The 17,348-nt window shown below is 41.5% G+C and overlaps 1 protein-coding gene across 2 annotated transcripts; it reads left to right on the top strand.

Moving 5' to 3' along the window:
• Positions 1 to 7,406: 7,406 nt before the first annotated feature.
• Positions 7,407 to 16,329, top strand: BNIP1 (BCL2 interacting protein 1). Of its 2 annotated transcripts, XM_035105305.3 has the most exons (6): positions 7,407 to 7,569; positions 8,491 to 8,583; positions 9,098 to 9,189; positions 10,000 to 10,101; positions 11,154 to 11,272; positions 14,337 to 16,329. In XM_035105305.3, the coding sequence occupies exons 1-6, from the start codon at positions 7,486 to 7,488 to the stop codon at positions 14,531 to 14,533; spliced, it is 687 nt and encodes a 228-aa protein (XP_034961196.1). In that variant the 5' UTR covers positions 7,407 to 7,485; the 3' UTR covers positions 14,534 to 16,329. The 2 variants fall into 2 exon arrangements, with proteins under 2 accessions (XP_034961196.1, XP_088517965.1); XM_088661839.1 differs by lacking the exon at positions 8,491 to 8,583 and having other exon boundaries at positions 7,461 to 7,569.
• Positions 16,330 to 17,348: the final 1,019 nt, after the last annotated feature.

Consider the following 17,348-nt stretch of genomic DNA (forward strand, 5'->3'; position numbering starts at 1 on the left):
TTTGTACAGATATTTCAACTAGCTTCTTCAAACTTCTATGTGACTTATTGTTAACTTGTAGTTTCTATGATTGGGGGAAATACAAATGCGTGTGCAGTTTGGCTCACGAGAGTCCGCTTTTAGTCAGTGTTAAAGTACAAGTGAAAAGCTTTATCTCTTGATGAGAAAGTTGTTTATGTCAAGACAGGATCATTATCTGGTTTCATGAATGCCTTTCCTTCCAATTGTTTGATAGACAGGTGACTACATAACACTATTTATGAAGGATACCAAATAATTCAGATGCAGCTCCAAGTATATTCAAAAATCTCATAATCCCCCCTTCAGTTCTTTACATGCACCTTACAGTGCAATTCCTTATATCTAAATGGACATTGGGAATTGCTACATTCCTGTAACAGGCAAGCAATGTATTCTTTTTTTAAAAAAGAAAGATTGAGGAAGATGTAGCTCCCACTGTAGAGTTGTACTACCCCAAAGCCTTTTTTGCTCTCTCTGTCCGCACTGCTGCTTATTGTTATCTACCTTTTCAAAAATTGATCTAAAGTGTTTGCATAATTTCAGCACAAATTTGCATGTCATGATGGAGCTTTTTTTTTTTTTAGCGTCAACCCTGCAAAAGTGCTGGCATATCAGAAATGTATCTCATTTAACGCTGGTTATAGAGCTGTGTCCCAAGTATTTTACACCAACCTATTCTGATATACTGAAATAGTGTTGAGCTTCATTGAAGAATGGTGTTTAAATATGATTCATGCTAAGATTCTAACACTGGATCAGAAGAGCATGGATAGGATAGTTACAGTGTGATACATCTGTTTTGCAATCAGGACTTGCGCAGCAAGATAAACTGACAGTAAGATACAATACCCCTTTGTAGTAATTCAGGCTTCTCTTGAGCTAATACTGCATTTGCAGCCTTTTTTGTGCATGTCTGAAAACCAGAATATGATTTTGGTCTAGCATTGAAAAGAGACTTTGAATCTTTTTAGTGGATTCCACACCCTTGCATTTCAGTGTTTTCTATGTATTAAGTTATAGTCTAAAAGCTTTGAAATAGTTGAGCTTTTTAATGGTGACACTTTATTTTGTATCTATTTATATATGTATGTATGTATATCTTAGAAAAGCACTTTGTTTAAAAAAGAAAAAAAGATATTGCATTTTATATGATTCCTGCCATTGCTGCTAACTCTGGGCTGGTCAGAATGCTGCAGCGATACTTGATCTAAATAAAACCTGGCAGTAAAATGTAGAGTAAAGTTAAGACCTTTGCTGGTTTAACCTTTATTGTAAAGATGACATAGGCAAGCTGTGCAGCTTTACATTTTAACCAGGGGACTCTGTGGCATTTAAAACAGTCTAGAAAATGGTTGTACTTTTAATGCCAGTAACAATCTGCTTCCTCTAGTGTCATTTAATATACGTTTAGTGTATAATTATCACAAAGATTTTAAAAAAAACCAAATGTTCATGTTTTGTTTTGGCAAATTGTGGCATGCATTTTTGGATGATTATCTTTAGAGGAGCTCTCTAAAGGTTTTCAGTGTTCATACACAGTATGTGGATCTTATTGAAGTCTTTGGTCACTTTCCAAGTGTAGGCATTGTGAATATTCTAATGTCACCCAAAAGCAATTATACACTTTATTTTTTAAAAGGAGTTCCGAACTCTCTTTCATACACTGGATACTTTAGAGTTTGTTTCCATAGTAAAACATGCTCTTGCTAAAAAATTGTCAGTTTGAAACTGAGTGCCACACTTCTATTTTTGAATGGATATGAACTACTTACTCTGTACCGTGTATGGTTCTTGTCCTTTACCCATTTTCTCCATTGACAGATTATGATGTGGCTTTATATTGTGCCTTACTTGTATATTAGAACCAAGTTTATTTTTCATTCCCCAGGACTCCTTAAACCCTTGAACCCTTTTGGAAGCAAACTACAATAAAAGCATCATGAAGGAACTTCAAACAGATTTGCTTAGTTGTATTGATTAGTTTGTACTGGCATAGGGTGACCAATTTTTCAGTGGTCTTGGAAGATAGGATTTTTTATAGTAATTCCACTACATCTCTTTACAAAAGCTTCTCTGCCTTTTCTTGAATTTATCAAGCACACCTTGATATTTAACTTTCTGGGGCTCATAAGTACTAGTCTTCTGGCTAGTCAAGGACTGGCTCTTTCCACTCAGCTCTGGCATCAATGCAAACAGTGACACTGTTGTAGGAATTGGGCACAGAGATATACTAAGTCCACTAGTTTGGTCAGTAATTTTTTATTTTTAAATGTAGACTGAAGTGCAGTGGAAAAGAGCAAAAATGATTTCTAACACAGATTAAAGGTCTCTTGAATAATCTTAAAGCAACAGACATTTCTCAAATACCGTACTGTCAGTGTGAGTTTCACATAAGTCTATACCATTTTTCTGATGTTTGCCTTCATTAATAAATCTGCTTGTTTATTCACAAATGTCAATAATGATGTATTGTTTCTCTTATGTAAGTCTTTTTAATACAGCTAGTTTTGAAATGGTAATCACCTCCTATCTGTGTTTGATGGGTTTACTTACAAGTTGCCTTCAGCAGAAATATTTAGCAGTCTTCCTGGAATTCTGTTGAGGCACAGTCAAAATACATAATATTGAAGTTCAGCCTTCCGACCTGAATTTCATACATGTCTAATCATGCTTTCTTATTTTTCTTTTTTTAGGTAAGGTTTAGCTGTCAAATTGTCTAGTTTAGTCTGCTATCAGATGGGAGCCTATATTTTCGCTAGCTGAAATGCTGCACAAAAGTGCAGTTTCTTATTTTGTTTTACCTGAGGGATTATACAAAGTACATTTCAATCAGTTCCTAATACAAAAGCTGATCTCCTTTGAAAAAATGTTTAAGGGCATTACCACATTGAGAGTACAATGCTTAGTGATACTTTCCAGTGTAAACGGAATGCTTTGTCAACATTGCAGAAATGGCACTTTAGCATATACTTCCTTCACAGCATTCTAAGCTTGATTGGGTCTCATGGATACGTATTTTCAGTCTATTTAATTTCCCCCAATTGGTTTAGTGCAGTAGAAAGGTGTTTGTGCAATGTGATGCTCAGCCTTTTAAGATGTTAATGAACTTCCACAAGAGCATATTGGTCATGCATTTTTTCTCCATAAACCGAAACACACTTTATTGGAAGTAAGCCCTATTTGTTCTGGTGAAACTTCAGTTTAGCATTGCAGACTTAATCTTTTTGGAAAGCAAGCTTAAGACAAAGCTAGACCTAGCTAAGAAACGAGAAGAAGAAAATACCGGTAATTGTCTTGTGAGACCAGGCCAAAGGTTCTTCTAACCCATCGTTGTTTTCAGAGGCTAACAAGATGCCTCATTTCCCAACAGCTTTCCATGAACTATGGAAGAATGAAACAATTCACTTTTACAGAAGTATAATCCATGAATAGTTTTCATTCTCTCTTCTCCTTCCTTAAACACTCTCAACACCTTTTGGCCCATAAATATGCTTAAGAACGAACAAAGTCTGCAATTCTAACCTAACTTAACTGCTAGCAGGGCCAACTCTCCTTGCAGTCAAGGGGACTTGCTTCCAAATGAATGGGTTTAGGATTGGGGCACAAGGCTGACAGCATATGCAAACACGGCTAAGCTTTCTGAAAACCAAAAAAAAAAAAAAGCATATTAACAACCTTGGTGATCTTATGCTTCAGATCATGTTTGTAATGCTGTTTAATGTTCTGTAGTCCATTTCCAACTGGAGCTCAGACAAATGTATTGAAGGTCTTGTCTCTGTTCAGAAATTTTTATCCTGTTAAAAGCATGATCTGTTTGCAATTTTTATAATGTTTAATGTTGTGTAATTTTTCTTTTTTTAAAAAAGAGGCACAATTAAAACATTGATTTTGTTTACTCCTGTACACCCTGGGGCCCGAGCACTTCTATTCAGATACAAACTCATCAATGTATGCAACATACTTTGTAACTGAAAATAAATTGTGAAGAGAAGTTCTGACAGTATGCTGGCTTCTGTGTGTTTTCTGTCTGAGGTACTTAGCTCATAAGTATCACTAACTACAGCTCCCACATGAGCTTTCTTACTCTTTTGAAGCAACAGAAATATCCGTACTAATAATGGAAATGTTTTATTATTTCAGTCAGCAACTGTAAGTTCCTCAGTTAAGAGTTCTAATCACTACGTCATGAAAAAAACCCTTTGGAATTATGACTTAAACAAGAAGATAAAACTAAATATAGTCTAGCCTATTTGCCATTATCTGCTCAAGAACTGCTGTTTCATACTTCCCAGCCTCAAAGCTTTAGATCCATATAGGTGCTTAAGAATTAACTAAGGACATAATCCCAACCTTATTTATCTGGGTGAATACTTCAGAGCTTCAGAATATTCCAAAACATCAGTTGCTGAGACTTGATATTTCTGCAGCCCGCCCCTGGTGTGCCCCCAAATTTGTTCTAGAGAGTTAGGGGACTCATGAGGTTTGGGAGGGGGTAAGGAGGGAGAAGTCCCATTCTGTTCATGCAATGTTGGATATCTCCCAAAAGTCTGATTAAAGAATGAATGAATATCGGTACAGTATCAATACCCCTGTACAGTATAGAAAGTTGGCGGTTTGAATCCCCGCAACGGGGTGAGCTCCCGTTGCTTGGTCCCTGCTCCTGCCAACCTAGCAGTTCGAAAGGACATCAAACTGCAAGTAGATAAATAGGTACCGCTCCGGCGGGAAGGTAAATGGCATTTCCGTGTGCTGCTCTGGTTCATCAGAAGCCGCTCAGTCATGCTGGCCACATGACCTGGAAGCTGTACGCCAGCTCCCTCGGACAATAAAGCGAGATGAGCGCCGCAACCCCAGAGTCGTCCACGACTGGACCTAATGGTCAGGGGCCCCTTTACCTTTACTACCTAATGAGTGACAGGCCGCATAATGAGCAAGCATGCAAAGTGTTACACACTGGAAAATGGTTACTGGTCAACCCTTTAGAAGTGTGTAAATAGATTAGACCAGTAAATCCCAAACTGTGGACTGTGGTCAAGTAGTGTTCCATTAAAAGGTAAAGGGACCCCTGACCATTAGGTCCAGTCGTGACCGACTCTGGGGTTGCGCGCTCATCTCGCATTATTGGCCGAGGGAGCCGGCGTATAGCTTCCAGGTCATGTGGCCAGCATGACAAAGCCGCTTCTGGTGAACCAGAGCAGCACAATGGAAACGCCATTTACCTTCCCGCTGTAGCGGTTCCTATTTATCTACTTGCATTTTGACGTGCTTTCGAACTGCTAGGTTGGCAGGAGCTGGGACCAAGCAACGGGAGCTCACCCCGTCACAGGGATTCAAACTGCCAACCTTCTGATCGGCAAGCCCTAGGCTCAGTGGTTTAACCACAGCACCACCTGGGTCTCCATTACATGTGGCTAAAAAGACTCCTTGGGCTCTTCATCACAGGAGATGCCTTCTGTGTGCCATATACATTGCTCTGACCATGGTTCCTTCCACTCGGAAGGAAATCTCCATTGGGAGATTTAGGGTTCTTCAGTCATGCTTAATGTAGAAATGCTACAGAACCACCCAGCCACAGAAGTAACTATTGTGTGTTTTATAGCTGTGTGTTTTATAAGTGGAACTTTAGAGCAGGATCTGAGCGCAACAGCGCACACACTACTTGCAACTCCCAGGAATTGGTATTCAGAGGCATACTGCCTCTGATAGTGGAAGTAGTGCAGAGCCATCATGGCCTGTAGCCATTGATAGCCTTAGCCTCCATTAATTTGTCCAAACCCTTTAAAAAGCCATCTGAGGTGGCGGCTGAAACTGAAAAGATCATAAACTTTTACACCTTACCACCTTCCACAACTGCCAGTGTGGGTAGGCCAGTCATGCTGGAGGCTATAAAGTAGGCTGCCACACGCACCCATATGCTCCCTTGTAATCCCCAATGGGTACGTGTTGCAGCGATCAGAGGCAAATACAAAGGGAAGCAAAGAGAGCACCCAGAGTCCAAAGTAGCCTGGTTTTTGTCTACCAAACCCCGCTCATAACATGAAGCAAGTGACTAGGCATGGAGAAAGGTTGAAATAACCCTGAGAGTTTTGGCACAAATGCACCCAACGCCCCAGCAGCCAAATTTGATGGAGTTTATTACAGAATAGAAAATGAAGGAAGAGGACAAATGGAAGAGGGAGAAAGTTGCTTCAAGAAAATAACAAAACTAACCTAATTCAAGATTCAGGAAGACTTTTCATTCAAGTCTACCCTAATACAGCTACTTAGAAACAAGTTTCTGAGCTCATGTGTCAGCATAGATAATCAGCTGAGTGACAAAGGACTCTTCAGCAACAGTCACCAGTTTCTAGCCATAGGTCGTTAACCAGTGTCTGGGACCAGCCGTTCAAGTCTGACTGGCTGAAGGAGGACACCTTTTGGAAGCTGGAGAAAGGCGAGGTGTTGATTACTGAGACACATCTCCATCTCCCTTTAATGTGTAGAAGGGGGGGATGTGACCTTCCCGCTAATGCAGAAGGAAGACAAGAGATTAACAAAATAACCTCACTTTCCTCTCCTCGCCCCACAATGACTCCCAAATCTGCTCTGAAGGATCGTGGTTTAGGGGTGAGGAGGGAAGCTCCAGTTATCTGGGCATACATGGTTAACTAGGCCTTTTAAACGAATATATGTGAACACACTCAACGGAGGTTACATACAATTTAGGAATAGTCAATTTGTAAAGTTCAATAAAAATGATCGGGGGCGGGGGAGAATGAAAGCTAGACAAAATTAAGCAAAAAGTTGTTGTTGTTTAGTCGTTTAGTCGTGTCCGACTCTTCGTGACCCCATGGACCATAGCACGCCAGGCACTCCTGTCTTCCACTGCCTCCCGCAGTTTGGTCAAACTCATGTTAAGCAAAAAGTAAACACACATAAAAGCCCGTACTCAATAAAATAGTTTCCAGCTACAAGTCCCGCCAAAAAGTCACCAGATTCTGTGCCAAATGAAGGCTCCCTGGGGAGATCATTCCAAGGGGATGTACCATAATAATATATGGTTGAATCCAGAGTTAGTCGTGCATTGAGCAGATCCATTGAAACCCATGTGAGTTAAGTTAATTGTGGCTAATTCAAAACCCCATTTGTTTTTTCACAGCCAGTCTGCTCTAAGAATGGCTCTGCCGGGGAGATGTACGGTTCTCCCCTCGAGACACAAATGCAACAAAGCAGCAAAGAGCAAGGCAAGTCTTGCAACGCCTTAAAGACCGACGAATGCAGACGGGGGGCGGCGCACGGGGTGGGGTGGGGAGTGGCTGGCTTTCCGAAAAGGAGGAGCCTCCTCGGCCGCCGTCCTTCTGCCGCAGGTTTGTTTTCTTCCCTGTCCCGCTTGTTGGGACCGCCTACCGGGGCGGGGCGGGGCGGAGGCCGCGTTTCGAAATTCTGCTCTTGTCTCCTTTGCGCTCGCCGTAGTTCCTCCCCAAGATGGCGGCTGCCGGTGACGTGCCGGTTCGAGTTTGCAACCAAGAGATCGTGAAATTCGACCTCGAGATTAAGGCGGCGGTGCAGGTACAGCAGCCTCCGGCCTCGGTCAATACATCGCGGGCGACGGGCAGCTACGCGCTTATCTTTAAAGACGCACTTCTATCTTTTGTTATGCCTGGGTGGGTGGGGGCTTCGTAGCCACGCCCCCTTTGGGTCCCCTTAGCGCTGCCTGCCTCCTAGCGGAGTCACGTGGCACCTGAAAGCCAACGCATTTGCAACGATGCCCGCTGTGGGGCGCTAGCGTGCACTTCTCAGGATGCACACAAATGCCAGTTCAGGGTGACATTCCACGCAATTGCTCCACACAAATTTCCACGTGCCACAGTAGATGCACTTTAAGGTGCCGCATGATTGTGTTGTTATTGGTGCGTGGCAGTTCTTCCTCACAGCTTTTTAGCTGCAGAGGTGTCAGGCTCAGGAGAGGCTCCTCCTCAGCCTTGGAAAGTTCCCACGATAGGGAAAGTTCCCGCAGCTTCTCCCAGCTTCTGCTCTGTGTTGGAAAAAATCTGCTCACAGTGTGATATTCTCTCTTCTGTGCCATGATTGGAGGCGGCACTGGGAGCTGGGGTGTCTGATGGTGGGAGGGCCTTGTGCAATGTTGCTATGTGAGAAACCTTTGGTAGGGATAAGAACCTTTGATCACTGGTCCTGCTAGCTAGGAATCATGGGAGTTGTAGGCCAAAAAACATCTGGAGGGTCGACGTTGAGGAAGCCTGCTTTAGGACTAAATTTTCATTGCTTGCAGATACTGTAATGTGGATGATATCGCTGTGTCAATTTGCAACCTATTGGTTGCAATTTCAACATTTAAAATAAACATTTTGTTTTCTTAAAAAGGTAACACTTTATATTTAAAACAATCAAGCTGGCAATTGACCATACAGCCCAAGAGAACATCAGTGTAAAAATGTATTTATTCTATACACTGCTTGTTATTTCTTTTAGGACATTCGAGATTGTATGGGACCTGTAAGTACACTTACAGAACTGAATGCCAAAGTAAAGGAAAAGTTTCAGCATTTACGGCTTAGAATACAGGTGAGGAATAAATAGATTTTTGGGGGGGGAGTTGCTAAATCCTAGAATCGTAGAGTTGGAAGGGACCATGAGGGTCATCTAGTCCAACCCCCTGCAATATAGGAATCTCTTGCCTAATGCAGGGCTCATACCCATGACATAGAAATTAAGAGTCTCATGCTCTGCTGACTGAGCCACAAATAAGCTCCCCTTTCTGTTATGGCAAAACTGATAGTTGAAAATAGCATGTCACTAAGCATAACAGCTTTTTAGAAACCTGGTTCCCATTTCTGTCACTCATAAGCAAAATGTGGCTTTAGCAGCCCCAAAGACCCAGCTATCTTTCTGCTAAAAAGGATGTGCTAAAAGAATAACTGTGTATAATTTAATTAGGAAAGAAATACCCAAGAGAACAGCTAGACTTTATTACCAAGTAGGAACAACGTAATGAATTTTGTTGTTGCTTGTATTAAAATTGAATAAAAATAATATTAAAAATGATAATATGCATCTGCTGTTCACGGATCTGCTTTAGGAGCTTGAGCAGATGGCGAAGGAACAAGATAGAGAATCAGAAAAGCAGGCATTGCTCCAAGAGGTAGAGAACCATAAGAAGCAAATGCTCAGGTCAGTAAAACCCTAAATATTGTTTACCACTGGGCTGTATCCAATGCTGTGTCCATGTGCAAGCAAAATGGACTTCCACTTGCTCAACAAGACCACCTTCCTTTCCTCCTTCCTGCAGCCCTCATAATCTACTCCTGAGAGTTGGGGGGGGGGACCTCTGGAGCAAATTTTGGGGGCATGCGGGGGCCTGCAGGGAGGGAGACAGGGAGGGTAGAGTCCTGTTGTGTGAGCAGGAGTCTGTTTGTGAAACACAAGGTTCTTCCCAAGGTTCCTCCCAACCCTCAATTGGTGTCAGCACCGACCAACTTAGAGCTCTGACACATGTTTGGCATAGATAACACTTGTGTGCAACAGTGACAGCATAGAGGGTGTCTAGGTTAGACTCATAGCATTGTACTGGCTATACGTCTACTCAGAAGTAAGTCCCATTGAGTTCAATGACAGCTGCATAATTCAGGGTATCCATCCAATGCTGTGAGTGTCCTTAGCAACCTTCCAGAGAATAGGATGGACTGTTACTAATTTCTTCGGACATCCAGACCTTTTCATTGTTGAATGGACAGTAGCGCCAGGAACAGCGTTCTCATAGTGTTCAGATAAGAGTGGAACATAAAAAGGTGAGGAAAATGCAAGGTGCAACTGTTAATAGTGTTGATGTAGCATGTCCATTAATGATCATTGCTAATTATGTCAAATAATAATGGAGTGTTAAATGTTTAATGTATGCAGTTATCTTTGTTGCTTTGCTCTTGATACAGACAGGTGTTTCTATCACCATTGTGCTAAATTTCACTATATTAATAATTTCAGCAATCAGACAGCCTGGAGGAAGGCAAATCTAGCTTGCAAAATTGCCATTGACAATGCAGAGAAAGATGAACTGCTTCGAGGTGGAGATCCTTTACGACAAAGGTACACAGTCCTTTTATAACTGTGGAATTTGGCTGCCAGGTGTTATGTGGTGGGACTTCCCAAGCCTTTTGTGTCAAGCTCTGCTTTAGGAGGTCACTATTTGCAGTCTTGTGCCCACCTACCTAGGAGTAGAATCATAGACTTGTAGAGTTGGAAGGAACCACGAGGATCATCTAGTCCAACCCCTTGCAAAGGCAGGAATTTTCCATCCAACTCGGGGCTTGAATCTGCGACCCTACTCTACTGGCTGAGTAGGCCCCATTTAATTTACAGTGGAACCTCGGTTTATGAACACCTCGGTTTATGAATTTTCGGTTTATGAACGCCGCAGACCCATCTGGAACAGATTAATTCACTTTCCATTACTTTTAATGGGAAAGTTCGCTTCAGTTTATGAACGCTTCAGTTTATGAACAGACTTCCGGAACCAATTACACCCATGTTTCAGTTTATGAACGCTTCAGTTTAAGTACTTCGCGGACCCGTCTGGAACAGATTAATCCACTTTCCATTACTTTCAATGGGAAAGTTCGCTTCAGTTTATGAACGGTTACTCCACGGACCGTCTGGAACGGATTAATCCACTTTCCATTACTTTCAATGGGAAAGTTCGCTTCAGTTTATGAACGCTTCAGTTTATGAACAGACTTCCGGAACCAATTGTGTTCATAAACCGAGGTACCACTGTATTGGCTTCTGAATAGGATTGCACAGTAAGGAGCAAACTGGATCTCGGATCATTAAAATGGGAGGTCTATTGATATTTGATTACACTTTAATTTTACCCCTGTATTTCAGCCAGATGGCTATTTTGGATGAAATGTTTAAAGATTAACCTAAACCTTGTATGAATAATTCACCCTGATTTCTAATTTAAGATTTATTTTGAAACAGAAGATTAAAGATGTATGCTTGCATTTGTATGTGTATCTGAATGTTGGCTGATATCTTCCAGCTGTATGGTTCCCATCACTTTTGAAGCATTCTGAGTAATTGGGATTATAATTTTGTTTTTATAATAAGTTTGATTCCCACCCCCTTTTTTCTTTTAGAAAAACTACAAAGGAAAGTTTGGCAGAGGGGGCCAGTAACATCACAGAGAACCTGATGGGTATTAGCAGGATGATGTCTCAGCAGGTACGGCAGAGTGAGGAGACGATGCAGACCTTAGGTAAGTAAATGACCACAGTGTGCAGTTTTGGTCATTGTTAATAATAATAATAATAATGGTTGATTGACTCACCAAAGCACCTTACAACACAGGATAAACACTTACATTTACAGCAAGCCAACCAATAAAAATTTAAAAACCTTCCACAAACAGGAAGATATTACTGAAAAGGCCTGATCTCGTGTTGCCACCCTCCAGATCTGCCATGGAGTTCTTAAATTCCCTTTAGTTATTAAATTTCTATATTGCCCTTCATCCGAAGAATTTAGAGATGTAAAATTTCCGGAAATTTTGAAGCTCGGTAAAAAAACCATTTTTTGGGGGGGGGGAACCAGGAAAAAACGGTTTCCCCCCCAAATTTTTCCAGTTTTTTCATGGGCCTTCACATCTCTACCGAAGATCACAGGGTGGTTCACAATATAAAAACACAAAAGTGCATACCCTGTCACTCCCCCACTTCCTTTTCTCTCGCTTGATGCCTCCTACAGCTACCGTGTTTGTCCGAAAATAATCCATACCCCAAAAATAAGCCATAGTGATAGGCAGTTTAACCTTGTTTAACTCGTCTGTACCATACTTAATAATAAAAAAGACATCCCCTGAAAATAAGCCACCGTGTGTTTTTTTGAAATAAAATAAATATAAGATGCTGTCTTATTTTTGGAGAAACATGGTAAATATTTAATCCTATGCCAGAAAGCACAGAAATGCAGTGAATTGGCAGAGGAGGAACAACGTGATTGATTCTCTCCACCAGTAGCTCGCTTGGCTACTTCACTAGCTATGGAAAAAGAAAAGCTCCTTTCTCCCTAACCAGCATGTTGATATTATAGTATAATATGTCAAGTCATATCATCATATCATATCATACATCAGGATACCATGCATCAAATCTAGACCTCTACAGCATGGACTCTGAAGAACATGCATGTGTTTCAAATGGGGCTTTTCTCTTTAAAGTGTACCAGTAGTTAACTCCCACCCACATTAACCTCTTTCACTCAATTCGAGCAATGTCTTAAATCATTTCTAAAAGAGTTTTGGGCTTTGCATTAGAAAGCCAGAGTTTGGCCTGACAGTTTTCAGACCTCAAAACTCTGTATCAAATCTGCTGTTAAAATTCGTGGGTCATTTGGAAAGTGGACTAGCTGGACCTTCTGCCTTTTCTTTGCTGGGAGAAACAGAAAGGATTGATTTAATAAATGCAGTGTCCGCCTCTTCTCTTCCTTCTCTCTCCAGGGCTGTCGGTTGTCTGCAGCTCCTCAGTGTATGCTTCCTCTCTCACTAAGTGACAGTCTTGGCAGTGAGACTGTCCTCTGTTAAAGAGTCCATCCTGTTTGGTTGAGGTATAGCTAGCAAAGGTCACTCGTCTTGAAAAAGCCAGCTGTACTTAATCTACCATTAAAATGTTGCCACGATGAAAAAATGAAGTCCTTACCGCAGCAAGCAATAAATAATCTGGAGTCAGGAAGCCCAGAGTTGTCACACAACCCCAATCTTTCATGTACCATGAGAATGACAAAACTTTTCTCTTTTCTTGGAAAATAAAACGGCAAAGAAACGTATTTGGTTCTGGTGAAATTTCATTCTCAAGCAAAATGTATTTGCAAACTGAAATGCCCTGTTTGGGCCACCTATGTAGGAATATACTGGTTCCTTAGCTGCTTGCTTCTAAACATTTTGCCATTAGAGTGTGTTTTAATTTACCTCCCATAATGGAAACTGAAGCCCTGCACAGTGGTTCATTTTAGGGCCACTTCTTGCAAGATATTTTGTACTTGGTTGCAAAGCTGTGTAATTTATTATGATCAGCACACGTGTTTTTAGTTTACTTGACATTTCTGCAAGACAGAAAGACTAAAAAAAATGACCTTTTGCTCACTTCAGAGAAAAGGTGCTGGACATCGGAGCAACTTGTGTGTATTAGGAAGTCCGTGGGCCATATTCAACTAAGTGGTCCTGCTAGTGGAAGCTTGTGCAAGGACTTCTCTAGTGCAACAGGGCTTCCCCTAACTCCAGTGTTCTCCCTGTGCCTTCCTAGAGGATTGGGAGAACCCATGAACAGCCCACAAGGGGAGTGAGGAGGAGATAGTTCCATCAGGCAAGCAGAAATGTTTGCACTGATAAAGTGATCTCCTTAGTGCTGTATTAAATTTCTCCCCAAGGTATTAGCATGATTGATTTTAAACAGCTCCTGATCCACATTCTAACCTTGTTTGGAAATGTATCAAAACAGTATCATCTTAACTCTTTTCTTTTCAGTTTCAAAATTTCCCACTCCATTCTAAATTAGCAGCTGGTGAAAACGGACATTCTGGCTTTTAAACTGCCACATTGGAAATCCCACAAAGCCTGTTATCAAGTAGCATCAACATTGCAGTATCTGTCTCTTTTTTTGCAGCAGATAGCACACCATTGACACTAAATCTACATTTACTCCCATTGCCAATTATGTATTTTCTACTTAGCCAGTTGGTATCATTCCATCTGGCTTCATTATGATATTGTGGAATGAGATTAGATTTTTCTAATTGCAACAGGGGGACTTGTTTATCACGATCAATTTCACTTATGGGTATGGGCCGGCTCTGATTTTTGTCTTCTAAGAATGGGGCTCCACAGAAAAATGCAAGGCCATTTGGACTGTGGTGGTCCTTTGATGAAGGCAAAGGTATTCAGCTAACCCATTTTGCTAATGGAAGCTAGACTTCTTCTGACACAACAGGATTTCTCCCCTCCTGCTGCATGTCTTTCCCCGCACCTTCCCCAAATCTGCTCTGGTGGGTTGGGGAAGGAGGGGGGACATCATTCTATCAGGCAAGCAGATATGCTTGCACTAATGGAACAATCTCCTTTGTGCTGTGTTGTCTTCACCAGACTTGTCCTCAGCTTTTCTCAAATGGAAAAGTTCTACAGCCTGCTTCCAGGGGCTTTGAGCCAATGTACCTATTGCATTGTGTGTTGTATTCTGTGCTACAGGACCCAAAGTGGACTTGCATAGTATGTGTGCTTTTGATAGTGCCTTTGAAACGCTGGGCTGAAATGTTGCGTTTTCTCTTTTCAGTCAGTTCTTCACGAACCATTCTGGATGCCAATGAGGAATTCAAATCCATGTCTGGGACAATACAGCTGGGACGGAAGCTCATTACCAAGTACAACCGCAGGGAGCTGACGGATAAACTGCTCATCTTTCTCGCCCTTGCCTTGTTTTTGGCCACCGTGCTTTACATCCTGAAGAAGAGACTGTTCCCCTTTTTGTAAAATTCTCAAATGAGGAGAGGAAGCAGGACAGTGAGGAAGGGTGAATGGAGGCTTTCTTACAAAGACCTGACACTCTTCTAATCAGGAGAACCTTCACAAACATTCACAAACAGAACATATTAGCAGTCTGTGAAGATTTAGACTTGCTTATGTAAGCTAAATGAGCTGCAGGTTAGGGCAAGGAACAATAAGAATCTGACCTGTTTCTCTGAGAGTGGCAGGTGTCAGTTCTGAAGTGGATGGTGGAAGACATATTAAGCCTCTCTCTTGTCTTTCGCTTGGAATGTGTATTCCACATCCTTCCTCCAGATATCGGTTCCTGAGAGGAGGGGGACGGTATTACTAAAAATACACTTAGATACATTCCTTTAATAAAGTGTATTTGAATACAGATAGAGCAGGGAGTCCTGTTTTTTAAAAGAAAAATGCCTTATGAACTGAAGGAGAAAACGTTGCCCTTTAAGTTACAAAAATGACTTTTACTTCAGTTGTTTCCACAAATGAAAGGAGCAACGAGGTGAGTTCTAAAATCTTTCCATAACTGGCATTATTGTAAATGTATCTTCCTTTACCCATCTATTTATCTTAAGGGTGCAGCTCAGGTCAGTCTGTTTGCTTCATTCCGAGATTTGCTTTGGAGGCCTAATGAGGATCTTTGGATAGAGATGTAAATTGCTTGGCATATCAGCTCCTGAAACTTCCCTGTCCCTTTCCTGTTCCCTCGTCAGTTTAAAAGTCATTGGGATATCGTGCAGGATTACAAGTTGGTGGCATCATCCATCCCTTCCTAGCTGCACCACTGCAGTCCTGTGAGCATGGAAGGAAATCCCTGTAAGACACTATAGAGCCCCTCTCCTCCTTCCCTGTTGGCTCTCAACAGGGTGCACAATGTCCTAAGCACGCAGGGTTGTCTTCAGTGTTGGGCCAGCAGCATTCCACTGACGCGACAGGACTTCCACGTTCTCTCCTCCCCCTGCACTGCCTCTAAATTTGTTCTGGATGGTCCTCCAACCCTCCAGACTTGGTCTTGTGGTGGGCAGCTGGAGGGAACAAGAGGAAGAAGTTTGCTCCATGGACGTCTGCTGTGCCAGTGGAACTGCAGCATCAGATACCGTCCACAGCCATGACACACAGATGGCCATGAGCTGAGCCCAAAGCTATGGGTGCAGGCTATGGTAACACGGCATGAGTTGCTTGCTTCCTGGGCTCCGGTCTAAGCTGGGCCACTGGCTGCTATGAGCAGCATTTTTCATTTCAGGTAATGGCTGAACATGTTGCCATGCGCCCCAAACCAAGTTGCTGAGTAGAGAAGGATGATCTCAGCTGTTAACTGTTCTGCATATACGCACAGCTCTGCACCCATGATAGATTTATTTGTTTATTATTATTATATTATTATTAGCCTGCCCTTCCTCTCGAAGGAGACCGGGGCAGCAAGCACCAAAAAGCTAATACAGGTACAAATAAAATAAAATTTAAAATGTTTAAAACATTTTTAAAAGACTCTGCATTGCACTGCATAATTTAGGTCGGCAATGTGGAAACAACCTAGAAAAAAAGTTTTCATCCATTAATAGTTTTTGTTCAAAAGTGTTTGACACTACTGATGCAATTCCAACATTGTGTTGTTGCTCAGCAAACAATGTGGATCATTTTTCTTTATGAATGCCATTCTTTGGGGGGCTTTCGAATATGGATTTGATCAAAAGATGAAAGCAGACATGCATATCTTCATTATCAGCACTACTGCATGGTAGTGTAATGTATTTATTAAAATCACAAATTATAAAAACAAACACTCTCTCCTTTTCTATTTTCCTAGTATCTTAGCACACTATAAACTTGAGTTTGTTTTCAGATATTTTTCTTTATCTATTTGTAGCTGAATAACTTCCTTCCTTCCTTCCTTCCTTCCTTCCTTCCTTCCTTCCTTCCTTCCTTCCTTCCTTCCTTCCTTCCTTCCTTTCATGAAACTTCCAGCACTATTTCATCTTGCGCCAGTGTAAATGCCTCTGACGAAGAGATACCCAACACTTAATCAAATCAATGGGCTGAAATGCCTGCCCAGCCTGTTTTAGCGTCTTCGCTGTGTGGTCTATCTCGGAACCTTTTCTCTTTGTTCTCATGCAAAGGACTTTTGGTACCCAAAATCCTTTAAGTTCTGACCTTTGCACAAGTATTCTCTGTCCACCATAGCATCTGATGGAACCCATATTGTGGGTGTCCAAAAGGGGTAGCTATTGTTTAAAGTTGAAATGCTTATTGCAGTATATGCTGCTTGTAGTATGCATGAAAATACAGCAAAATTGGAAGGGGGTGGAAACTTAACCCTATTTGAAGGGGGTCATTTGTGTTTGGCATCCAGCCCATGTTGAAAAGTTAACAAGGTAGGCTAGGGAGTGGGAAAATACAAGGAGGAGACTTCAGGGAGGCATGGTTCCTATTTGTCATCTTATGTTAATTTGCAATTTGGCTTCTGATTTATATGCTGTCTTCACATAATACAATGCAACTGTTGTCATTAGCAGCATCTTGGACCCCTGCAGTCTGTAATAAGTTTCAATGTAATTTTGTTGTGCTAAACTTTCAATGGAAGTAAAAGCAAAACAAAAAATCTCTGCACAATTTTGCAAAAAAACCAAAAACAAAACCCAAGTATATGATTCATTTATTTTTTAAGCAACTTTGTTAAACAATCACTTAAAAACAATTTGTCTAACAATTAGCTGTTATACCAAACCTACCCAGGCTGGCATGTTGTGGAGGTCTGATCACCGTTCAATGGTGCAGGAGATACGGGCTTGCCCATAGGCAG

This window comes from Zootoca vivipara, chromosome 2 (assembly GCF_965207765.1).
Source record: "Zootoca vivipara chromosome 2, rZooViv2.hap1.1, whole genome shotgun sequence".
Classification (NCBI taxonomy): Eukaryota; Metazoa; Chordata; class Lepidosauria; order Squamata; family Lacertidae; genus Zootoca; species Zootoca vivipara.

Coding starts and splice junctions, on each gene's coding strand:
- BNIP1 (XM_035105305.3), top strand. CDS start 7,486: ATGGCGGCTGCCGGTGACGTGCCGGTTCGAGTTTGCAACCAAGAGATC. Junction 7,570..8,490: donor AGATTAAGGCGGCGGTGCAG/GTACAGCAGCCT, acceptor TATTTCTTTTAG/GACATTCGAGATTGTATGGG. Junction 9,190..9,999: donor CATAAGAAGCAAATGCTCAG/GTCAGTAAAACC, acceptor TAATAATTTCAG/CAATCAGACAGCCTGGAGGA.